Genomic DNA, 19649 nt, shown 5'->3' on the forward strand with positions numbered 1-19649 from the left:
TGTACCTGTAATTCATATTCTTCTATTATACTAAGAAGTTTCAAAGCATTTTTGTTTTTCATGACTTTAAGGGCTTTTATGTAAGAAAGAAACTCAGAATGAAACACATTAAACCTATAGGTTTCACTTTCATATACTTGGATTTGTGCAAATAAAATTTTCCAAGAATGAGAATGTTATTCACCAGAAAGTCTTCTTCTTTATTGTCCATGACAAGACCATAAACAATGTCATGTATATCCAGCCATAAAGCTCCAGAATACAAACAGTGAAAAAATAAATGATCAGTAGTTTCAGTATCATCACAAAATACACAGTTATTGGTTTTAATTCCAAATCGTTGACGCAACAAATCACTAGAGAGAGGGAGGTAATTATCCTGTACTGATGCTGGGGACGGAATGTACAGTGTGTCTCTTCACAAGTACTTCTTGTAGTAACGGTGGTGTACCAGTACTGATAGGTACAAGGGGAGGAATGCGAAGTTAGAGAATAAAGGGGTAATAATTTATACTGTAGGTGTAGGAGGTTCCTGTCCTGTTATTACTTGTACAGTATGACATTTTGGACATGTCATAGCAGGGTAAACACAGGTGCAATTGATCAATTTGATTATGGTCCCGTTCTATTTAGGGTGTCACAGCCATTCCAGTGAGCCACCATGCACAATACCAGAGCCCTGGCCCACCTAAATGGAACATAACCATAATTAATGTGATTAATTACACCTGTTTTTAACTTGCAATAACATGTTAAAATTGCTGCAGTGAAAAGGGCCTTCCATGGAGCACTGTAGGGATGCTATAAATGATTTAATGCTACAGAACTAATTTACCCCATCTTCCCCCACCCTTCTAGCTCTCTTGCTAAGTAATGGTCATACTGTAATAACAAAATAGCCTATGTATCCAGTACGCCAGGTTAAAAAATACTTACAGTAAAACTTATTTTTAAGTTCCCACGTTGTTATTATTCCCCAACTACGTACTGTACTGGTGGGCTACGTAGTCAGTACAAACAATGTGCTGTGCTGGTCGGGCTGGTCCTCATCCTCCTGGCTGGTGGGTGAAGAGGGTGGTGTCGGGGTTTGGGGTGGAGGTGCAGACGATGCTTGGTGGATGCTGGAGGTGAGTAAGGTGCTGAGAGTGGTTCTGTGGTCTGCTGTGGTGCTGGGCCTTCCTGGGATGTTTGGTTGATGTCCACTCTCAGCAGCAGCCCGAGGAGTCCTGCCCTATGAAACAGAAAAACAGGTAATGAATAATGTTGGACACAACTATACATCCTCTGCATTGTTGAATTTGACCTCCAATGACGGAATGACATTCTAAACAATGGAATATTATCCGGGTTCCTATATTAAATATAATCCACATATGTAAAGTTAACTTATCACCATGTTATCTCACTATTTTTTTGTAGTCTTAGTGAGGGGATGACTTACTTAATCACAGAATTATAAAGAAATTGATAATACAATTTCATGGAGACTTTTCTTAATGTTAGTAGTTATTACCTTACCTCTGTCTGTTACAGCCACAGAGTGAGTAAAACATGCCACCTAAATATTAAAGTACAGTACAAGTGCCTCCAATGTGTACTTCAGTAGCCTACAGTATTTGATTAAAAGTACTTAATCACAATCCACCACTAAAAACTTATTTTAAAGATAAGACGGGTAGGAGTACCAGGGTGAGAGGGTCAAAGGTCAAGATGGATAAATAAGTAATTTTACTCTTGGCTATCAAAGTGGATAGTAAACCTAAGGCCTGTTGCAATATTAAACATACTTCTCAATGATACAGTAGATATAGAAAAAGATTTGTAACAATTATGCTCCAAAAATGTATTTATAACCCTTCAATTTCCTTTCCCTGCACTGCAGTGATTTAGTATGCTTCCATAAAGTTGGGGGGCTCACAAGAGTAAGATTTGAAGAAAGAATAGTCAAAATGTATGCAGCAGAGGCAGAGATATCCTGACCTTTAGTACCTAGTATCCAAAAACACTGGATCCTACACTTCCCACAATACACTCTACCTATCTAGTGCATCGTCTTTTTAAACCTCACACAGGCTCTTTGACATTCAGATAACGGTGAGATGCTTCAGCTGCATCCAGCTCTGTGGAGATAGAGAGGAAACACAGCTATATATAGGAGTCTTTGTATCTGGTAGAGCAGCCTGGAGCGAAAGAATGCTCTCACATACCTCCAGCTCTGATATAAAGTCACATATTACTGCTCTTGAGCCATTCTTCCTCACCTGAAGACCGGAATTACAAATACATGACTGGTATCCCCTGAGATCTGACCATATATGATATTTTCTCTGGAAATGATGTTGCATCAACAAATAATCAGTCAAATGAGTGTATCATTCCTGCAGAGATGAGAGTATTACCTCATAAGGTACACTGTACATCAAGGAAAATATATGGATAAGTGGGTGGCACAAATATGGACCTCCTCCTTGCAGACCTCAGTGGCTGCGTCTCATTAATGACTCTGCTGCTCACCATAACCCTACAAGGAGACAGCCGGGCCAATCAGCTCACAGCACAGACACCACATGCCACTACTCAGACAGCCAGATCCCACACAGAGCCCGGCTGGCGTTACCATCAGCTGTTCCCCAAGTGGAGGAAGCTCAGAGTGCATACCAGCAGCGTGGTTCACAGACATATGCAATGTTTTCATCTCCTTAACAAGTCACCGATGACGCTATCCTGACTGGGTCATCATAGTGGGCTTTCTGAGTATATTAACACCTCTTAGAGATATTATGCATCATAGTTTTAAAATACAATATTTGAAAACTGATTGCATGACATCCATAATGTCTGGATTTTAATTTATGATTGCAGGGCTATAAAGAAATTATACTCACATACAAGTATGCATTGTTTTAAGGCATGAAGTTACATATTTCATAAAGTTCATGATATAAACTTCCATCTTAGAAATGCAGACTAGTCTTTATGTTCCTTTCAGAAAACAAATGCATTATTTTTACTATGTTCTCTTGTATTAAACATTGCAATAAATACAATAATATTCTATTAACTATCACATTAACTTCTAAACTTTTTTTGTTTTCTACCAACATTTCATTAAAACTGTGTCAGTCAAGTGACTTCATCCCATCCCATGTATGTAAAACACACTTTTCCCGTGGCTTGTTGATTTTTTGCCAGCAGCTCTTATTTGGACTTGTGTGAACCCCCCCCCCCCAGCCCCGCCTCTGGTCCCTAGACCCGGTCTGGGTCTTATTTAAGGGGCTCCTCTCACCCTCAGCCTTTGTCCCAGTGGAAGCATCCGCCTATACCAGAGCACCTTGGTGAGTACATTTCACAACTTGTTCCTCTGATTCGCTGTGGATGTTATCTGTATCACTTGTGTGATTATGGTTTCACAAAGTCACAATGAGTTGATGAGACTTAAATGAATGAATGAACGATGTAACTTCAGCTAACTAATAGTGTTCACATGTTGTAACGACTAACTGAACAATTAAAACTGGAGATATGCTAGGTGGTCTGCCATAGGATGTTGAAATTAACTTTATTAGATGATGTGATTTTCTGTGATAAAGGCACTCCATGCTATGGAAAAAGCATAGACATAACTACTGTATATTAAACATATCCTGTGGGAGTATTACTTGGATCAGAGCACAAAAGCTGGGGAGAAGTGCCAAATTCAACCGCACTCCAATGAATGAAGTTAGCTGGGGCATGGAGCCATGTAGTAAAACAAAAGTGTGCAGACCGATGGGTGCTGGCTGCCAAGCTCTCTCACTCAGACCTGAAATAGCAAGAGGTCCATGTGTCACTTGTTTTACCCTGTTAAGCACAGTGTGGGCGCCAAGAGCTTAAAATCTTAAAATAGATCACATGCAGGTCTCTGTGTTATGCCCCTTTTTGGTGCTACCTCAGCAGCTCTGAGATGTCCCGAGAACAATCAGGGCTGTGGTGATACGGTATCAGTAGTAGTACGACAAGGTTGGGACCCAAATAGCATCCAAAGGCATGTCTAATTAGCGCTCTATAAATAGCACCCATTGAGTTAGTGTTAATAACTTTAGAGCAGTTATGAGAGAGTGTTGGCAGATCCTCAAAGGCACTCTGGATCACAGCTAATACATGTATTAATCATATTAATCTATTGGTCTAGTCACTTCATCACATCATCAGCCAATCCAGTGATGAAGTGTCTGTGATTTTTCAATTACAAGAGGCCTTGGTGCTATGTATTCCAGTTTAGACAGCTGTTCCTAACACCCATCCTAAACCTCCTTGGTGCTATGTATTCTATGATGGCCAGTTTAGACAGCTGTTCCTAACACCCATCCTAAACCTCCTTGGTGCTATGTATTCTACGATGGCCAGTTTAGTCAGCTGTTCCTAACACTTATCTTAAACCTTCTTGTGTTTCTACCCCACCCCTCAAATTTTTTAGACCACCCCAGTAAAGCCTAATCATGTGTGACGACGACGAGACCACCGCCCTCGTGTGCGACAACGGCTCTGGCTTGGTCAAGGCTGGATTCGCCGGAGATGACGCTCCCCGTGCTGTCTTCCCTTCCATTGTTGGAAGGCCCCGCCACCAGGTACGAAGCTAAAATAAAACTCTTCTTAGAAAAGTTTGAGTAAGAGTAGCATCTTCCTATGCCTTATGTTCCTTTTGTGCTTCTTCCCTCAGGGTGTGATGGTGGGTATGGGTCAGAAGGACAGCTACGTAGGTGATGAGGCCCAGAGCAAGAGGGGTATCCTGACTTTGAAGTACCCCATCGAGCACGGCATCATCACCAACTGGGATGATATGGAGAAGGTGTGTGTGTTGACAGTGAGACTCGTTTACAACATTCGCGGCAGCTGACCTTTCCGCATCCTTGAGAAATCGCAGCCATCGTAAAAGCTGCTTGTTTTTAGAGGACCTGGTTGTTGTTTCAGTTGTGACATCAGCTGTTCTCGCTCCTCCTTTGTGTAGATCTGGCACCACACCTTTTACAATGAGCTGCGTGTGGCCCCTGAGGAGCACCCCACCCTGCTCACTGAGGCCCCCCTGAACCCCAAAGCCAACAGAGAGAAGATGACCCAGGTACTTTTACAGTCACTGCTCCGCTTTCTCAGTATTTGTTCTCGAGTTAAGACAAACCTTTCACACTCTGCTTGCTTTTTCTCGCAGATCATGTTTGAGACCTTCAACGTTCCCGCCATGTACGTGGCCATCCAGGCTGTCCTGTCCCTGTACGCATCTGGTCGTACCACCGGTCAGTACGCTGCAGCTTTTTCACCAATTTAGTCTGTGGTCAGGAGCTAAAATAAGAGGAAATGTTGCTGCGAGGGAGAAACTGTTGAACATTTACACTCTGCGGGTGTCTATCATCTGTATGGATTCCTGTGTCATTGTCAGAGGGAGGTGTTAATCCCTCTGCAGCAGGGTTTGTGCCAAGTGATGTCAGCAGCATTGTATAGTTTATGAAGTGAGACATACTTGGCGAGACCTTCACAGGCATGAATAGCTGACTGGTCCTTTTCTGCTTGCTAAAGGTATCGTGCTGGACTCTGGCGATGGTGTGACCCACAACGTCCCCATCTACGAGGGTTACGCTCTGCCACACGCCATCATGCGTCTGGATCTGGCCGGTCGTGACCTGACTGACTACCTGATGAAGATCCTGACTGAGCGTGGCTATTCCTTCGTCACAACTGGTAGGTCTCTAATGTCATTCATTTGTTTAGTGAGAGGTGTGTGAAGTGTTGTTTCTCAATACGTGAACTTTCTGCTTCTTAGCTGAGCGTGAGATCGTGCGTGACATCAAGGAGAAGCTGTGCTACGTGGCTCTTGACTTTGAGAATGAGATGGCCACGGCTGCCTCCTCGTCCTCCCTGGAAAAGAGCTATGAGCTGCCCGACGGTCAGGTCATCACCATTGGTAACGAGCGTTTCCGTTGCCCAGAGACCCTCTTCCAGCCTTCCTTCATTGGTAAGTATTGGTTGCATTTGTCTTTTTGATAGCCAGTATTTTGTCTCAGACAAAACTCATCTTTTTCGCTTGACGCCTACTAGGTATGGAGTCTGCTGGTATCCATGAGACCGCCTACAACAGCATCATGAAATGTGACATTGACATCCGTAAGGACCTGTACGCCAACAATGTGCTGTCCGGTGGTACCACCATGTACCCTGGTATTGCTGACCGTATGCAGAAGGAGATTACAGCTCTGGCCCCAAGCACCATGAAGATCAAGGTGAGAGAACTGCAAAGATTTTAAGTCACCAAGTTCATTTACAAAGCGAATGGACACTCAATAAACGGTGTTTATTCCTCGCCTAGATCATCGCTCCACCTGAGAGGAAGTACTCCGTCTGGATCGGCGGCTCCATCCTGGCTTCCCTGTCCACCTTCCAGCAGATGTGGATCAGCAAGCAGGAGTACGATGAGGCCGGCCCCTCCATTGTCCACAGGAAATGCTTCTAAACATACCACCAACCTCCTTCCATACATGCCTTTGTACGTTATTGTCTCCTGTATATATATGTGTATGTTCTATTGTAATAAAGATAAGCCCTTGTGAGAGTATCTCCTGTACTGTGCTTGCTTACAGCAATGCAAATACACAGAATAATGAGTGACACTGTCATTATACTGTGACATTTCTGCATACACCACAGATTGCATATTATGAATGACCCTCACATGAATGATCAAGAGTTTGCTGAAACATGGTGATGTTTTTCACCTAATGGTTAAAGACAGAAGTGAACATTCACTTTTACTTGTCTTGAGAAACTGAACAAGTACTGCAATTGTCTTACTTTCCTTATTCTCTCTGGTTATTTCTTTGTTTTAAAGACATATACGGATGAATATAGAAAGATAAGTTGATAAAGCCATCATCAATATGGGCTGTGAAGAGCTCTTGCCACAAATGAGACCATTTTGCAGATGACGTTACATTACAAGGCTTTCTTACAGCTAGGACAGAGGATGTGATGGCAGTCACCAGGGTGTTTTAGGTTTAAAGGTACTATTGATAACACTGATAACATTCAGCCACTAGATGTCACATTCTCCCTCCCTGTTCCATTGCATTTACTTCACAACAAGTTGTTGCCATACACTTACCGTTAATTTCAGCCATTTATCCATTTTTTCCCCACTAACTGACGACACAGAGATTCCATGTGATGCCAATCTTGTTTTACTATTGGCTCAAAAGCCTTGTTAGAAGTGGGAACCTAACGTCAGACATCTTCCACAGAGATAAAAAAAAAGATTAATTCTGCCATTTGAAAAAAAAAAAAAGATTAATTCACAATTATAATAATTTTTTTCCAGGAAAAGCCATTTGGCACCTTTCTAAAGGCCATGTAGATGTATTATTTTCACAAATTGATTCATCTACATAAAATGTTTTGCGCCATAAATACACAAAAACGAGGATTCATCAGCTAATAATTTAAACCTAATCAAATATGGGAATAAGATAAGATAAGATAAGATATTCCTTTATTTGTCCTGCAGTGGGGAAATTTGCAGTGTACAGCAGCAAAGGGGATAGTGCAAAAAACAAAATGCATCAGCTAACACAGTAAAAAAAAAAGAGCTAAACAAACTGTAACAAAATATGAACCATTTAAATAGAAGGAAGTATAAAAATAGGAGCAGTATATACAGTATTGACAATAAACAGACTATTAACAAAATTGCACAAGTGGAAAATGATATTGCACCGTGAGAATTACACCTGAGTAGTACTGATAGACAGTTGGTGTACAGTAAAGTGCAATTCTTGTCAGATGACGCTTTCTCTAACTTCTGTCCTCAAATCACAAAGTAGCTTTTGCATCTGAAACTGTGCACGTATTCATTAGATGTCCACATACTGAGACACTCTGGAAAGATTTTGAAAAACTAAAAAAAAGTTATTCATCAGAGAAACTCAGTGTTGAGGATGTCTATATCTTAGAACAACTTACATTTATTGTAAACCTTTACATTCTTTTGGCAAGTTCTTTATTCATACAATGAGTGGCCTCAGAAAAAAACTGATGGGGAGTCCTATCAAAAGCTATAAAAAGCATGAGATATGTATCTGAATGTGGGATTATAATTTGGTGACACTGCTGGATTTTTTGTTATATTATATAAGAATTAAAATTCCACTTGAAAATATCAGGTTATTGTCAGCTTTTGGTGTGCACGTGTAAGTGGTCTACTGGGTATGTATCTATTAAAATCCCGGACGTGGTTATAATGTTTATAAAATGAGCAATACGTGCAGTACACTGCATTTTCCATTTTAAAGGTGCGTTTAGTTTGAATTACAGAGGCCACCGGTTGACAAGAAGCATCCAGTTTGAAGCCTGACAAAAAACAGCCCCGCCCACTAGGGTTACCCCGGTTAATAAAACACTCGCCCCAGAGAATGTTGTTCGAACCGTGACCAGCCAATCAGAGCGCAGAGCGAAGGGAGCGCCTCTGTTTGAATGCTCAACCGGAAACGGTCAGTTAGCGTGGAAACCGACCTGACGAGCTAACCACACCACAATGCAGGTAGCCAGCTAGAAAACGACTTAAATCTATGTAATTCACACGGGTTTTCGGTTTGAGAAGAGGTGAACACGAACTGTAATTCGTGTGACATCGATAAGCTGTTTTGTTTTTTCGTATGAGCTAATGTGGCTTGCCAACTGCATTGTAGTTAACCGCAACACGAAGCTAGCTGGAGGCGTCAGGTCGTTTACGTCTCATTGAGACTGCGTAGCTTTGAGGGTACAGTTAATAATCAAGCGTCTTGTGAGCAGTTCAAGATCTACCTGAGGATGACTTAGAGTCAGGTATCTGGTGATAAAGTTAGAAAGACTATAGGGTCAGAAGAGAGTGAATCAAACTACAAGATAGGACAGGAAAGGAGTGTTAAAATGAAAGTCATGGAGAGAAATGTGATGCGTCTGGTGGCTGTGCAACACCTCCGAGCAGCGTTTGCGATCAAGACAAAGAACTGGAACAAAAACAAAGCAGCCAGCTGTAAGACAACAACCAGCAACTCGGTAAGTTTAAAGAACAAATTAAGATAAGATGAGATATTCCTTTATTAGTCATGCAGTGGGGGAATTTGCAGTGTACAGCAGCAAAGGGGATAGTGCAAAAACAATATGCATCAGCTAACACAGTAAAAAAAAAAAAAGAGTTAAACAAAGTGTAACAAAATATGAATAATTTAAATAGAAGGAAGTATAAAAATAAGAGCAGATATACAGTATTGACAATAAACAGACTATTAACAAAATTACACAAGTGGAAAATGATATTGCACAGTGAGAATGAATGAATTAAATTCCACCTGAAAATATCATCTACCAATGTCAGCAAAGAAAGTTGTCCACTTGACAATCTGTTATTATGGCAAACCAACGAATCAACAAGTTTTTTTTGTTTTTTTTTAAACAATATTTTTATTGAATTTTACATATAGACATATATACACATACAGACAGACTAACAATATTAATAATTAAATTATACAATGAAATGTTTAGTCAGAATTTCAAAGAAACAGAGACATGACATTTCATGTATTTCACTTATCTAACAAAGAAAACAAAGAAAATAAAAGGTAAGATAAAATAAATAAATACCTCAAAAAAGAAGAACAAAAAACACAACAATTTCAACAACAGCACTCAGCACCACACAGCAGTTTCAATTTGACTGTGTCCCCTGACGTCCAAGAAACTCCGACAAAGGTTTCCACACTTTTTCAAACTCTGCTGCTTTTCCTCTGGTTATGTCTATAAGTCTCTCCAGTACAACACAAGATGCCATCTCCCTCACCCATACATGTATCGAAGGTAAATCCATTTTTCTCCAAGACAGAGCTATCATTCTCCTGGCCTGCAGGAGTCCAAAGTCAATTCAAATTAACTGTTTAGAGCTAACGATAAAGTTATCTGGATATAAACCTAGTATACAACGAATCAACAAGTTCACAGTATCAGCCTCAGACCCACTATTGTTTAGGCAATTGAATCAAATTAGCATATTACTGAACAGCTTGCCCCCATTGATGAGACCCATTTGTTCACAGACCGTGGTCGCCCATGTCAGTCACTGCAGATGCTTTGTTTGGCTCTTCTCGGGATTATTCACACCGTAAACTTCTTTACCAGTCATAGAAAGCCAAGTCTAGCAAAGCACAAAGGGGCTATGTTTTCTCATAAATCTCTTATGGCACCTTGTTGTGATGGATTTTTGGGATATTTTGGCAGTAGAAACTTATATCTTGCTGAATTTAATTACAGTTAATTTAATAACCCCAAAGGCCCTGTTTCTTCTTGTGTACTTTTCTCGTAAGTGGCTCACAGGAGTCACAAGGTATGCTGCAAACAGACGTTGTGACTTTTCAAATCAACTTCCGCATTTGCAGGGAATGCCCTAAGATGTGGTAATAGAAAACAAATGCCACAAAACTTTAGTTCAGACTAGGTGAAGAAATCAGGAACTGAAAAACAATAGACAATCAAAGACCAGATCATTGAGGTTAAAACCAGCATGAAATGTCAGTTGTAGCTTTCATCACCCTCCCCTTAAACACAGGAATGTGCGGCAGTGAAATTCCTGTCAGACAACTCTTAAGCATTTTGATAAATATGGTAAAATAAAACGCCGCAGGTCCAAGAGTTAGACTTAGATTAATACTTATTTATCAGCTGATTGGGCTTTTTCTCTTATTGTTCAGACTTCCTGTTTAAAATCTAGCAGTTAATGTTTTTATTTTTCATTGTTTGATTGTTCCCTCAGACAAAGGTTTTTGGAGTATCCCTGGAGACCTTGCCGTACTATAATATGGAATGTGGGGGCGTGCCAAGGCAAGTGGATATGCTTATGTAATTTTAACAGGGCCGTTGGCAGGTTATTTCTTGTCCTGTCTTGTACATTTTATTCTAATGGTATTTCCCTGCCTTCTTATAGCTTCCTGGTCGATGCATGTATGATACTGCTGGCACATATTGACACAGAGGGCTTGTTCAGAAAATCGGGCTCTGTCGTCCGCCTGAAAGCACTCAGGGTGAGTGATGGCTAAAGTTGACCTTGCATACACTGAGGCATCTTGACCCTGAGAAGGGTCTAACACAAAACAGAGTGTTTTCAGACTGTGTTTTGTCTGTCCAGGCTAAACTGGACACGGGTGAGGAGTGTTTGTCCACTGCTCTTCCCTGTGACGTGGCCGGCCTGGTGAAGCAGTTCTTCAGGGAGCTGCCAGAGCCGGTGCTGCCCGCGGAGCTGCAGGAGGCCTTTCTCAAGGCCCAGCAGCTCCCCACCGAGGAGGACAGGACCTCCGCCACCATGCTGCTGTCTTGTGTGCTACCCGACAAAAACCTAAGCATCCTGCGTCACTTTTTTGACTTCCTCCAGAATGTGTCTAAGAGGTGCCAGAATTATTAACAGTTACATCTTTTTTTTCTTCTTGATTTTTTTTACAAACATCCATCTACCATTTAAATATGTTTTTCTTTTTCTTTGCTTAAATCACAGGAGCGCAGAGAATAAGATGGATAGCAGTAACTTGTCTGTAATCTTGGCTCCCAACATCCTCCACGCTGGAGACGGTACAGAGAAGATGAACGCCAACACCGAGAGACGCCTCAAGCTGCAGGCAGCCACAGTGCACTGCTTCATCGAGAATGCTCACAACTTTGGTACAACTTGAGGCATCTTACCTGCAGGTTATCTTTGTGTCTGTAGCTTTTTAGCACTAAATGTTTGTCTCACTCTTTGTCTGTGTGTCACAGGTGTGTTACCACAGTTCCTTCTAGAGAAAGTTCCAGCCATGATGGGCTGCGAGGCGGGCATTCTGTCCCCTACTCACGATGGACTCGAGGAGCTTGACTTAAACTCAGGGATGAAGAGGAGACACAGACGCAGCTTCGGAGGTAAGACTATATCATTAGAGATTTATTTATTTATTTATTTGCATGCAAACTCAAATCTCGGGTTGGCCAGATAGATTCCAGTTGCACTGGTGCAACCACCCTGGACATATCTAGAGACATTAAACAAACAAGTGAAATGGAGCCCTGTATCTCCGTATCTGTAAATAAATCATGTCATGTTGAAGCAGCTTTAGTCAGTAAATACTGTTCATATGGTTCGGTTTGTCTCATATTTCAGATTTGGTCAATGGTGCTCTGAATAAGATAAAAACTAATAGAACACCCACAAAAGCCCCCCAGTCAGACAGTCTTGGTAGGTAATAATGCTGCCTGTCGTATAGCATGACGATACTGTACCAATCCATCTGCTATGCTCGTGAAACAACAAGCTTTTTGCAAATTCACATTTGCCTTGATAATGAAAAATGGGTGTGAATAATATTAAATTATGCTTCTTTTCAAATGTCTATTTGCTTTTGTTTTCTTTGCCTGTCTGCCCGTCATTTGCATGGATCATCTTCCACAAATTTCAGTCGAGACCTGCTAATTCTTCCAAGCGCCTTGGCTCAGAATCAGTCTTTCAAAAACAGATCAAATATATAAAATAACAAAAATACTATACATTTGAAGATATTAATCCTTTTGTGATTTTGCCAGTCTTTTCTTCTGCCACTCCTGTGATTGCAACACCAACCTCAAAGCGAAAACAACCTATGGAATCTGGCCACTCTTTTGGATTCTCAAACAAGAAACGTAGATCTGTGAAAAAGACCCTTGGGATTGAATTACTTCCCAATACTTTGTTCAGCGGGGTCTCCACTCCTGGATCAGGTATTGATGGTTGTTTGATCAAATGGGTATCAACTATTCGGCCGTCTCTAAAGCCTGCGGTTAAGTGTACATCTTTTTCCTCCCTTTTTATATGTTGTAGCTTACAGCGCTCCGGGGATCTTGGACTCTTCCCACAATACGCTGTCATCAGCAGGGAAGTCTAGAAGGCAGTCGGCCGTCTCTGTGATGAGGAAGAGCCGACGACTTAGCAACAGACACGCTGTCAACAGGTACACATTCACAATTATGTTATTTGTATTCAAGTGCTACCATATAGAAATGACACTGACAGTATGGTGCAGTAACAGATATTCACAGCCATGTATTTCCCACCTGCCAAGTATTTGTCTTTAAAAGATTAATTCAGAGATAAGAGTTTGTAAAACATTAACCTCTCAGAGCTACACGGCACTCTTAGCACATCTTATGCTGATAATTGTTTGAACGTTTATCCCTTTCAGAGTTGAATCTGGAAAAGCCGGTTGCTTCTCTCCTAAAGTCGGCAAAAAAGAAGCACCGCGCAAATCTCTGCGCCTGCGTTTTAGCCTGGGGAAGAGCAGCAAGGAGGCTGTAAGTGTGGTTGCCCGACCGACTTTCCACTTATCTGGTTTACAGAGAGACAATGAAAAATGTTGTTGAACAATTGCATTCATGCATATGCTGCAATTAACTGTATTAAAAATCAAGTAACATTTGCACATTGGGGTTTTTAACGGGGTAAAGTGTTGCATGTTAGCACTTTTTTTATTGTGTAACACTAAAAAGTTTACTTTCAGTATCTAATAAATTTAAACTAATGCATGCACGGGTTTAAAAAGAATGTGGATTGTTGTTTCACATTTTGTAATATTACAAAATGAATTGCTCTTACTTGTATGGTACAAAGCCATAGGATATGTCCTGTGATTTACTATGTTAAGCACTCAGGTGAAAGAATGTGATTATATACTATAATAGAGCTGCAACGATTATTTGATTAATAGAGTAGTTGTCAACTATTAAATTAATCACCAGCTATTTTGATAATCAATTTGAGTAATTTTTTAAGAAAAAAAAGTTAAAATTCTGATTCCAGCTTCTTAAATGTGAATATTTTCTGGTTTCTTTACTCCTCTATGACACTAAACTAAATATCTTTTGAGTTGTGGACAAAACAAGATGTTTAAGGACGTCAGTGGGAAACACTGATCGATATTTTTCACCATTTTCTGACATTTTATAGACCAAACAACTAATCAATTAATCGAGAAAATGAAAATAATGGTTAGTTGCAGCCCTTAGTATATACATAGAATATATTGTAACCTGTTTTTGGGTACATGGGTTGAGCTGTTGGTTGCATAACGTTCTGATGCTCTATAGATATACAGTATATGTATATTCTTGACTTAATAAAAAGTTGTTGACCAACAAATCCAATATCTTGTTTCTTCTGAGTGATTCTGAAGAACTAACCACAACAATCACTGAATTAACATATTAATATGACATCTTGGGTGACACCTTTGGGCTCCTTTTTAACAAAATGATAATACACTAAATCTTCCTCCTTCCTGAAGTTTCTTTCATTTCTCATTTCATGCTGGTGATAAAGGGATCTGAGTCCATAGGCTGGCGACTTGCCTCTCAGGAGAGCACCACCACTTTCCATTTCACCAAAGAGACCGAGTTCAGTCCGTCAGTTCTGCCTAGAAAAGCAGAATCCAAGAGTGAGTAACAAATGAAGAAATCATATATTCCAGTGTAATGTTACAAATGTAGTCTTTTATGAATTGTAATATCCCACTTTGTTTTACAGGCTCCAAGTTCATCAGTAAGTCTGAAGACAACCTGCTGACCCCTCAATGTGACTCGAGTGTCCACCAGATCTCGTGGAGCGGGGAGACTCCCGTAGGAGCCCAGGCTTTCAGCGGAGGCTCTTTCACAGACACCCCCATGAGCATGTGCTTAAAGAGCAACTACAAATCTGAGCCAACCATCGTCGTGTCAAAGCCTCCAGCGGTAACCAGCTTTCCCAAGAAGCTGTGCTGTGCCTCCAGCGCTGAGAGCCTGGAGAGCGAATGCTCCATCACTGAAGCCAAAACCGGCCCCACCCTGCTGAAAATAAAGAAGGCCTTCACAGAGTCGGGCAGCGACCTCCAGTCTGTCTTACAGGAAGCCTGCAGCTCTACGGGGCCAACAAAAACACCAGACATCGTACTAGTCCCTCCACCAGAGACTCACACAGTCAAAGCTCTGTCTGTGGACACAGGAGCCTCCAGCTTCTCACCTCAGCGTAGTCTTCTGGCTTACGAACAGAACATTACATTTAGCCAGATTGAAATCGCCGCTTTATCCCCTTTGCATATTGACAGCGTAGTTTTTGAGCCTGGTGTGTACTATACTACGGCAGCTGATAAAGGTTCTCTCTGTGCTGCTCCCGTCAGCAGTCAGAACAGCTCCATGGTGGGAGACAGCGAAGGGGAGGTAGAGCAGGTGAACTGCAGCAGGCTGATCGACGCTCTGGACATCCAGAGTCCTGCTCTCTTCAAACTGGGCGTCTCCTCCGGGCTGCAGTCCACGCCATACAGGCTGGGCCTCAGAGACGAGTTCGGTACGCCTCCTAGAATTGGTCCTATAGTCCACGTGGTACACGAAGAAAACGAATCTTCCCCAGAGATTGTCGCCAAAGTCCAAAAGCAACAGCAGCCCCTCTCACCGCGCAGCCTGGAGACCGAGAAGCGCCGGGTGGCGGACCACATCCATCACTTCAACAAGCTCACGCTTCATTCTCCCAGAGGCCCCAAGGCCAAACACATCAGATCCCCGCTCAAGTTCCAGCGCACACCGGTGCGTCAGGCCGTCCGCCGGATAAACTCTCTCCTGGGGGAGAGCAGGAGACCCGTTAGAAACGCAGAGCTCGCCATCACCCAGAGCAGTCCGGTGGTGAAGGCGGTGAGCCTGGAGAGCGGCCTGTCCCCGCACCCACAGCTCCAGCCTCACCGGGGACGCTCCAACAGCGTTTGTCCCATAAAGAAACCGCCTCCAGTCCCACCCAAAAAGCCAAGCACCCTAGCCCGTAAAGCCAAAGCCTGCGCTCTGGCCGACATGACCAACAAGGTCCAACCAAAGACCAAAGTGGACTGTTCTGTCCCCGATCCACCAGGAGCCCAGAAGCGTCTTGTGCAGCAGGTAGTAGAGAAGGACATGAACTACTACAGAGGTTCACCCAGAAACCCACTCCACCAAGTACAGCTGCTGTCCGCCACCAAGCCTGTAGATTTATAGCTTCACATCTTTTTTTATATTTCCTCCTCACTATGCAGGTCTCCGTCTGCTAGGACTACATGACATTAAAACATATATAATCCATATTTTCAGGGGTTTTAATTTATTTTTTAGCTACGGTAGGTGCTGCTTGTGTTGCGTTAGGGTTCTTAATGGGAGATGGTCATACGCCTTATGTTTGTTTTTACTCTAGTAAAACAAGTTTAAACATCGAGACGTATCGGTTTACAGGATTATTAGTGTTTTGTAGTGTGCAGGCTAAAAATGATGTGAAATGTGATTGACGGTATGACAGGAAATGTTTAGATCAAGTCTTATGCTTTTATTTAATGCATTTTTATATCTAATCCTTAGTTAGACGTCCTTAAAAAAACAAAAACTGTTTACCGAAGTTGAAGCTGTTTCTTAAATTACACGATATTTTTTTAACAGAAAGAAGTTAAAAAAATGCACCTTTTTTTTTGTTGGATTTTATAAGCTAAAAAAAAAAAAAAAAGCCAAGCAGTATTGATCACATCATCATGTCTATCGCAGTCCATTAATTTACAAAATCATCAGCCATTAAAAATGCTTTGCTATGTGAACTGCTGCAGATAAATAAAATCAAACGGTATATACCTACACCTTTTTCTCTCTCTCTCTCTCTCAAGTTCAATTCTTCTGGTTTGCATCAATAATTAGCCACAAGGGGGAGTCATACAACCACTGCTTAAACAATACTATACTGACAAGTTCAGTTAAACATGTTCCTGTTCAATAAGGCTCAGGAATTTACTCTGTCAAAAACTCCAGACTGACCTGTTGCATGTATCCTGATATAACAGCATTTACTGGATCAAAGTTGGTTCTGGTACATTTAAAAAAATATATATGATTTGTGTCTGAGATTCCTTCATAAAATAAAAATAAAATGTGCCTTCTGTTTAGTGTAAATATGTGAAACTCCCAGCTACTGAAAGGCTGCATGGATCTGGCTCAGTGACTTCTGTTGACTTCTGTCCTCCTGTAAAGGATCTGAAGAGTAGACAGTGAGTGGCTGAAGGTCACAATCATTCTTTAACATTTCTCCTCCACAGCCTGCTTTTCATGTGCAGTAGGAGAGGTTGGAGTTGGGTGTTAAACTCCTCTGTTACTGCAGCAGCTTATTATTATTATTATTAATATGATTATTATTATTAATATCACTGCAATGACTGTAGCCTATTGTCTGTTTGTGTCATGGGTGTGACAGGCGTTGGACAGAGGCCATGTGTTCAGCAGATGAATATTCACCTTTATCAAACATGAAATATCAGAAACGTAAGGAAAATCCAGTAATTTATATGTAAATAAAACGGTACAATGAGTTATGTTCTAAAGATAATAGGCATGTTTAATGTTCTAATCCTGAACCAACAGCAGTGAGGCTGCTGGGGTTTCACTTTCCACGATTTCATAAGGGCTGAAATGTGACTTTATATATTTACTAATGTTTTACTCATCCAAGTTTAATCAAAATGAGAACCAAGTTCTGCATATACAACAAAATTAGAAATGCCACTCTATTGGTGCACATTTAACATAACACAGGACACTGAATAAAAACAAGAATATTAATATAAAACTAGGTATAAGGATAAATAATCAGTATTGCACATGGTTGTAAAGTGCAGGGTGGATAGCAGCATGAGTGAAATGATCATGAGTCATTACTTTTGGGTTGCCAGGTTGTGAAAAAAAACCATTAGCCGGTGATCATCCTACTTCAGCAGAACACTTGATTTTCTTTTTAGACATTTATTTAATTCATCAAGTAGAGACTCTAATGAACCATTTTTGGGGGAAAAAAAACCTGCAGAGTATCTGGACCAAAATCAATTTATCATCAAGTTATAAACATTTATAATCCAGCCTTGTGGCTTATTAGTGCAAACATATACTATTAGATTGCCAACATACTGTATATAACAGCATTTTACTACAACATCAGCCAGAGGGATATTTCACAACCTGGCAACCCATAAGTTGCTCATAATATTGGTTTAAACTGATTTATAAAAGCATTAGTAAAATATGAATAACTAACAAAAAATACATTAGTAGCCTAAGTTATACATGTATAAAAGGTGCCTCATTAGAAATTAGTACCATATAGGGCTTATACAAGATTTAAAGACAGTAAACTCAGAGTGCTCAGAAGGCTAATTTGGGCATGCGTAAACGAGGCCTATATTGGAGACATGTACAATAATTAAAAGGCTATCAAATGGAGCAAGGAACATTGTATTTCTATACACTACCTGCGTTCACGAAATTCCCAATCTTCTGTTTCTGAGAAAATGTTGTCATTTTCTATTAAACATGCTGAAAAGCCTGTTTGGTTCCCTGATGTCTCTGGTGTTCAGCTGTAATGATAATGATGTTGAGGATTCACAGGTGTGCTTTAATCAACCGTTCTGATTTGCAGGCGTGTTCATAGTTTACGAGAGGACAGTGAACGCCTCCTCAGTTTTACAATAGTGATTTATTGCACAGTGTTATTATCATGCCTCCTCTTGATTCAGAAACAAATCAACTCTTTCACTTTTTCCATCTGCGCATAAACTTGAGGCCTACTCCTCCTCCTCTTCCTCCTCTTCTTCTTCCTCCTCCTCCTCCTCCTCCTCTTCCTTCTCCTCTTCCTCCTCCTCTTCCTCCCTTTCCTCCTCCTCCTCTTCTTCTTCCTCCTCCTCCTCTTCTTCCTCCTCTTCTTCCTCCTCCTCCTCCTCCTCTTCTTCCTCCTCCTCCTCCTCCTCTTCTTCTTTCTCCTCTTCTTCCTCCTCCTCCTCTTCCTCCTCTTCCTCCTCCTCATCCTCTTCCTCCTCCTCCTCCTCTTCTTCTTCCTCCTTTTCTTCCTCCTCCTCCTCCTTCTCTTTCTCTTCCTCCTCCTCCTCCTCTTCTTCCTCCTTTTCTTCCTCCTCCTCCTCTTCCTTGTCCTCCTCCTCTTCTTCTTCCTCCTCTTCCTCCTCCTCTTCTTCCTCCTCCTTCTCTTCCTCCTCCTCCTCCTTTTCTTCCTCCTCCTCCTCTTCCTTGTCCTCCTCCTCTTCTTCTTCCTCCTCTTCTCCCTCCTCCTCCTCCTCTTCTTCCTCCTCCTTCTCTTCCTCCTCCTCCTCCTCCTCTTCCTCCTCCTTTTCTTCCTCCTCCTCCTCCTCTTCTTCCTCCTCTTCTTCCTCCTCTTCTTCCTCCTCCTCCTCCTCTTCTTCTTCCTCCTCTTCTTCCTCCTCTTCCTCCTCCTCCTCCTCCTCTTGTTCCTCCTCTTCTTCCTCCTCCTCCTCTTCCTCCTCCTCCTCCTCCTCTTCTTCCTCCTTTTCTTCCTCCTCCTCCTCCTCTTCTTCCTCCTCCTCCTCCTCCTCTTCTTCCACCTCCTCCTCCTCTTCTTCCTCCTTTTCTTCCTCCTCCTCCTCCTCCTCTTCCTCCTCCTCCTCCTCTTCTTCTTCCTCCTCTTCCTCCTCCTCCTCCTCCTCCTCTTCTTCTTCCTCCTCTTCTTCCTCCTCCTCCTCTTCTTCTTCCTCCTCTTCCTCTTCTTCTTCCTCCTCCTCCTCTTCCTCCTCCTCCTCCTCCCGTCCCTCTCTCTTCTCCTCGGTTGTCTGTGT

General features: G+C 41.7%; 3 protein-coding genes across 5 annotated transcripts; 2 read left to right on the forward strand and 1 right to left on the reverse strand.

The window, feature by feature from the left end:
* Positions 1 to 3195: 3195 nt before the first annotated feature.
* Positions 3196 to 6583, forward strand: LOC119474663 (actin, alpha cardiac muscle). Of its 2 annotated transcripts, XM_037746829.1 has the most exons (9): positions 3196 to 3335; positions 4457 to 4607; positions 4700 to 4828; positions 4988 to 5098; positions 5186 to 5270; positions 5551 to 5712; positions 5795 to 5986; positions 6070 to 6251; positions 6338 to 6583. In XM_037746829.1, the coding sequence occupies exons 2-9, from the start codon at positions 4479 to 4481 to the stop codon at positions 6479 to 6481; spliced, it is 1134 nt and encodes a 377-aa protein (XP_037602757.1). In that variant the 5' UTR covers positions 3196 to 3335; positions 4457 to 4478; the 3' UTR covers positions 6482 to 6583. The 2 variants fall into 2 exon arrangements, with proteins under 2 accessions (XP_037602757.1, XP_037602758.1); XM_037746830.1 differs by lacking the exon at positions 5551 to 5712.
* A 1908-nt stretch (positions 6584 to 8491) lies between these two features.
* Positions 8492 to 16661, forward strand: arhgap11a (Rho GTPase activating protein 11A). 2 transcript variants are annotated; one of them, XM_037747167.1, is made up of 12 exons: positions 8492 to 9057; positions 10808 to 10875; positions 10979 to 11075; positions 11180 to 11436; positions 11543 to 11706; positions 11800 to 11940; positions 12179 to 12253; positions 12598 to 12771; positions 12872 to 13001; positions 13233 to 13341; positions 14366 to 14480; positions 14570 to 16661. In XM_037747167.1, the coding sequence occupies exons 1-12, from the start codon at positions 8929 to 8931 to the stop codon at positions 16036 to 16038; spliced, it is 2928 nt and encodes a 975-aa protein (XP_037603095.1). In that variant the 5' UTR covers positions 8492 to 8928; the 3' UTR covers positions 16039 to 16661. The 2 variants fall into 2 exon arrangements, with proteins under 2 accessions (XP_037603095.1, XP_037603096.1); XM_037747168.1 differs by lacking the exon at positions 12179 to 12253 and having other exon boundaries at positions 8493 to 9057.
* A 2127-nt stretch (positions 16662 to 18788) lies between these two features.
* LOC119474319 (cilia- and flagella-associated protein 251-like) lies at positions 18789 to 19421 on the reverse strand (the record flags this gene model as incomplete). The annotated part of the gene is made up of 1 exon (XM_037746287.1): positions 18789 to 19421. A coding segment is annotated over one exon (633 nt), but the record flags the coding sequence as incomplete, so codon positions are not given.
* Between the last annotated feature and the right edge of the window lie 228 nt (positions 19422 to 19649).

The sequence above is a fragment of the Sebastes umbrosus genome, chromosome 16 (genome assembly GCF_015220745.1).
Source record: "Sebastes umbrosus isolate fSebUmb1 chromosome 16, fSebUmb1.pri, whole genome shotgun sequence".
In the NCBI taxonomy this organism is placed as follows: domain Eukaryota; kingdom Metazoa; phylum Chordata; class Actinopteri; order Perciformes; family Sebastidae; genus Sebastes; species Sebastes umbrosus.

Bases quoted from the DNA above. Each gene is read 5' to 3' on its own strand.
- LOC119474663 (XM_037746829.1), top strand. From the start codon at position 4,479: ATGTGTGACGACGACGAGACCACCGCCCTCGTGTGCGACAACGGCTCT. The intron at 5,099-5,185 runs GTACTTTTACAG...TTTTTCTCGCAG, and splicing joins ACAGAGAGAAGATGACCCAG to ATCATGTTTGAGACCTTCAA. The intron at 6,252-6,337 runs GTGAGAGAACTG...TTCCTCGCCTAG, and splicing joins CAAGCACCATGAAGATCAAG to ATCATCGCTCCACCTGAGAG.
- arhgap11a (XM_037747167.1), top strand. From the start codon at position 8,929: ATGAAAGTCATGGAGAGAAATGTGATGCGTCTGGTGGCTGTGCAACAC. The intron at 9,058-10,807 runs GTAAGTTTAAAG...TTGTTCCCTCAG, and splicing joins AGACAACAACCAGCAACTCG to ACAAAGGTTTTTGGAGTATC. The intron at 10,876-10,978 runs GCAAGTGGATAT...GCCTTCTTATAG, and splicing joins GAATGTGGGGGCGTGCCAAG to CTTCCTGGTCGATGCATGTA.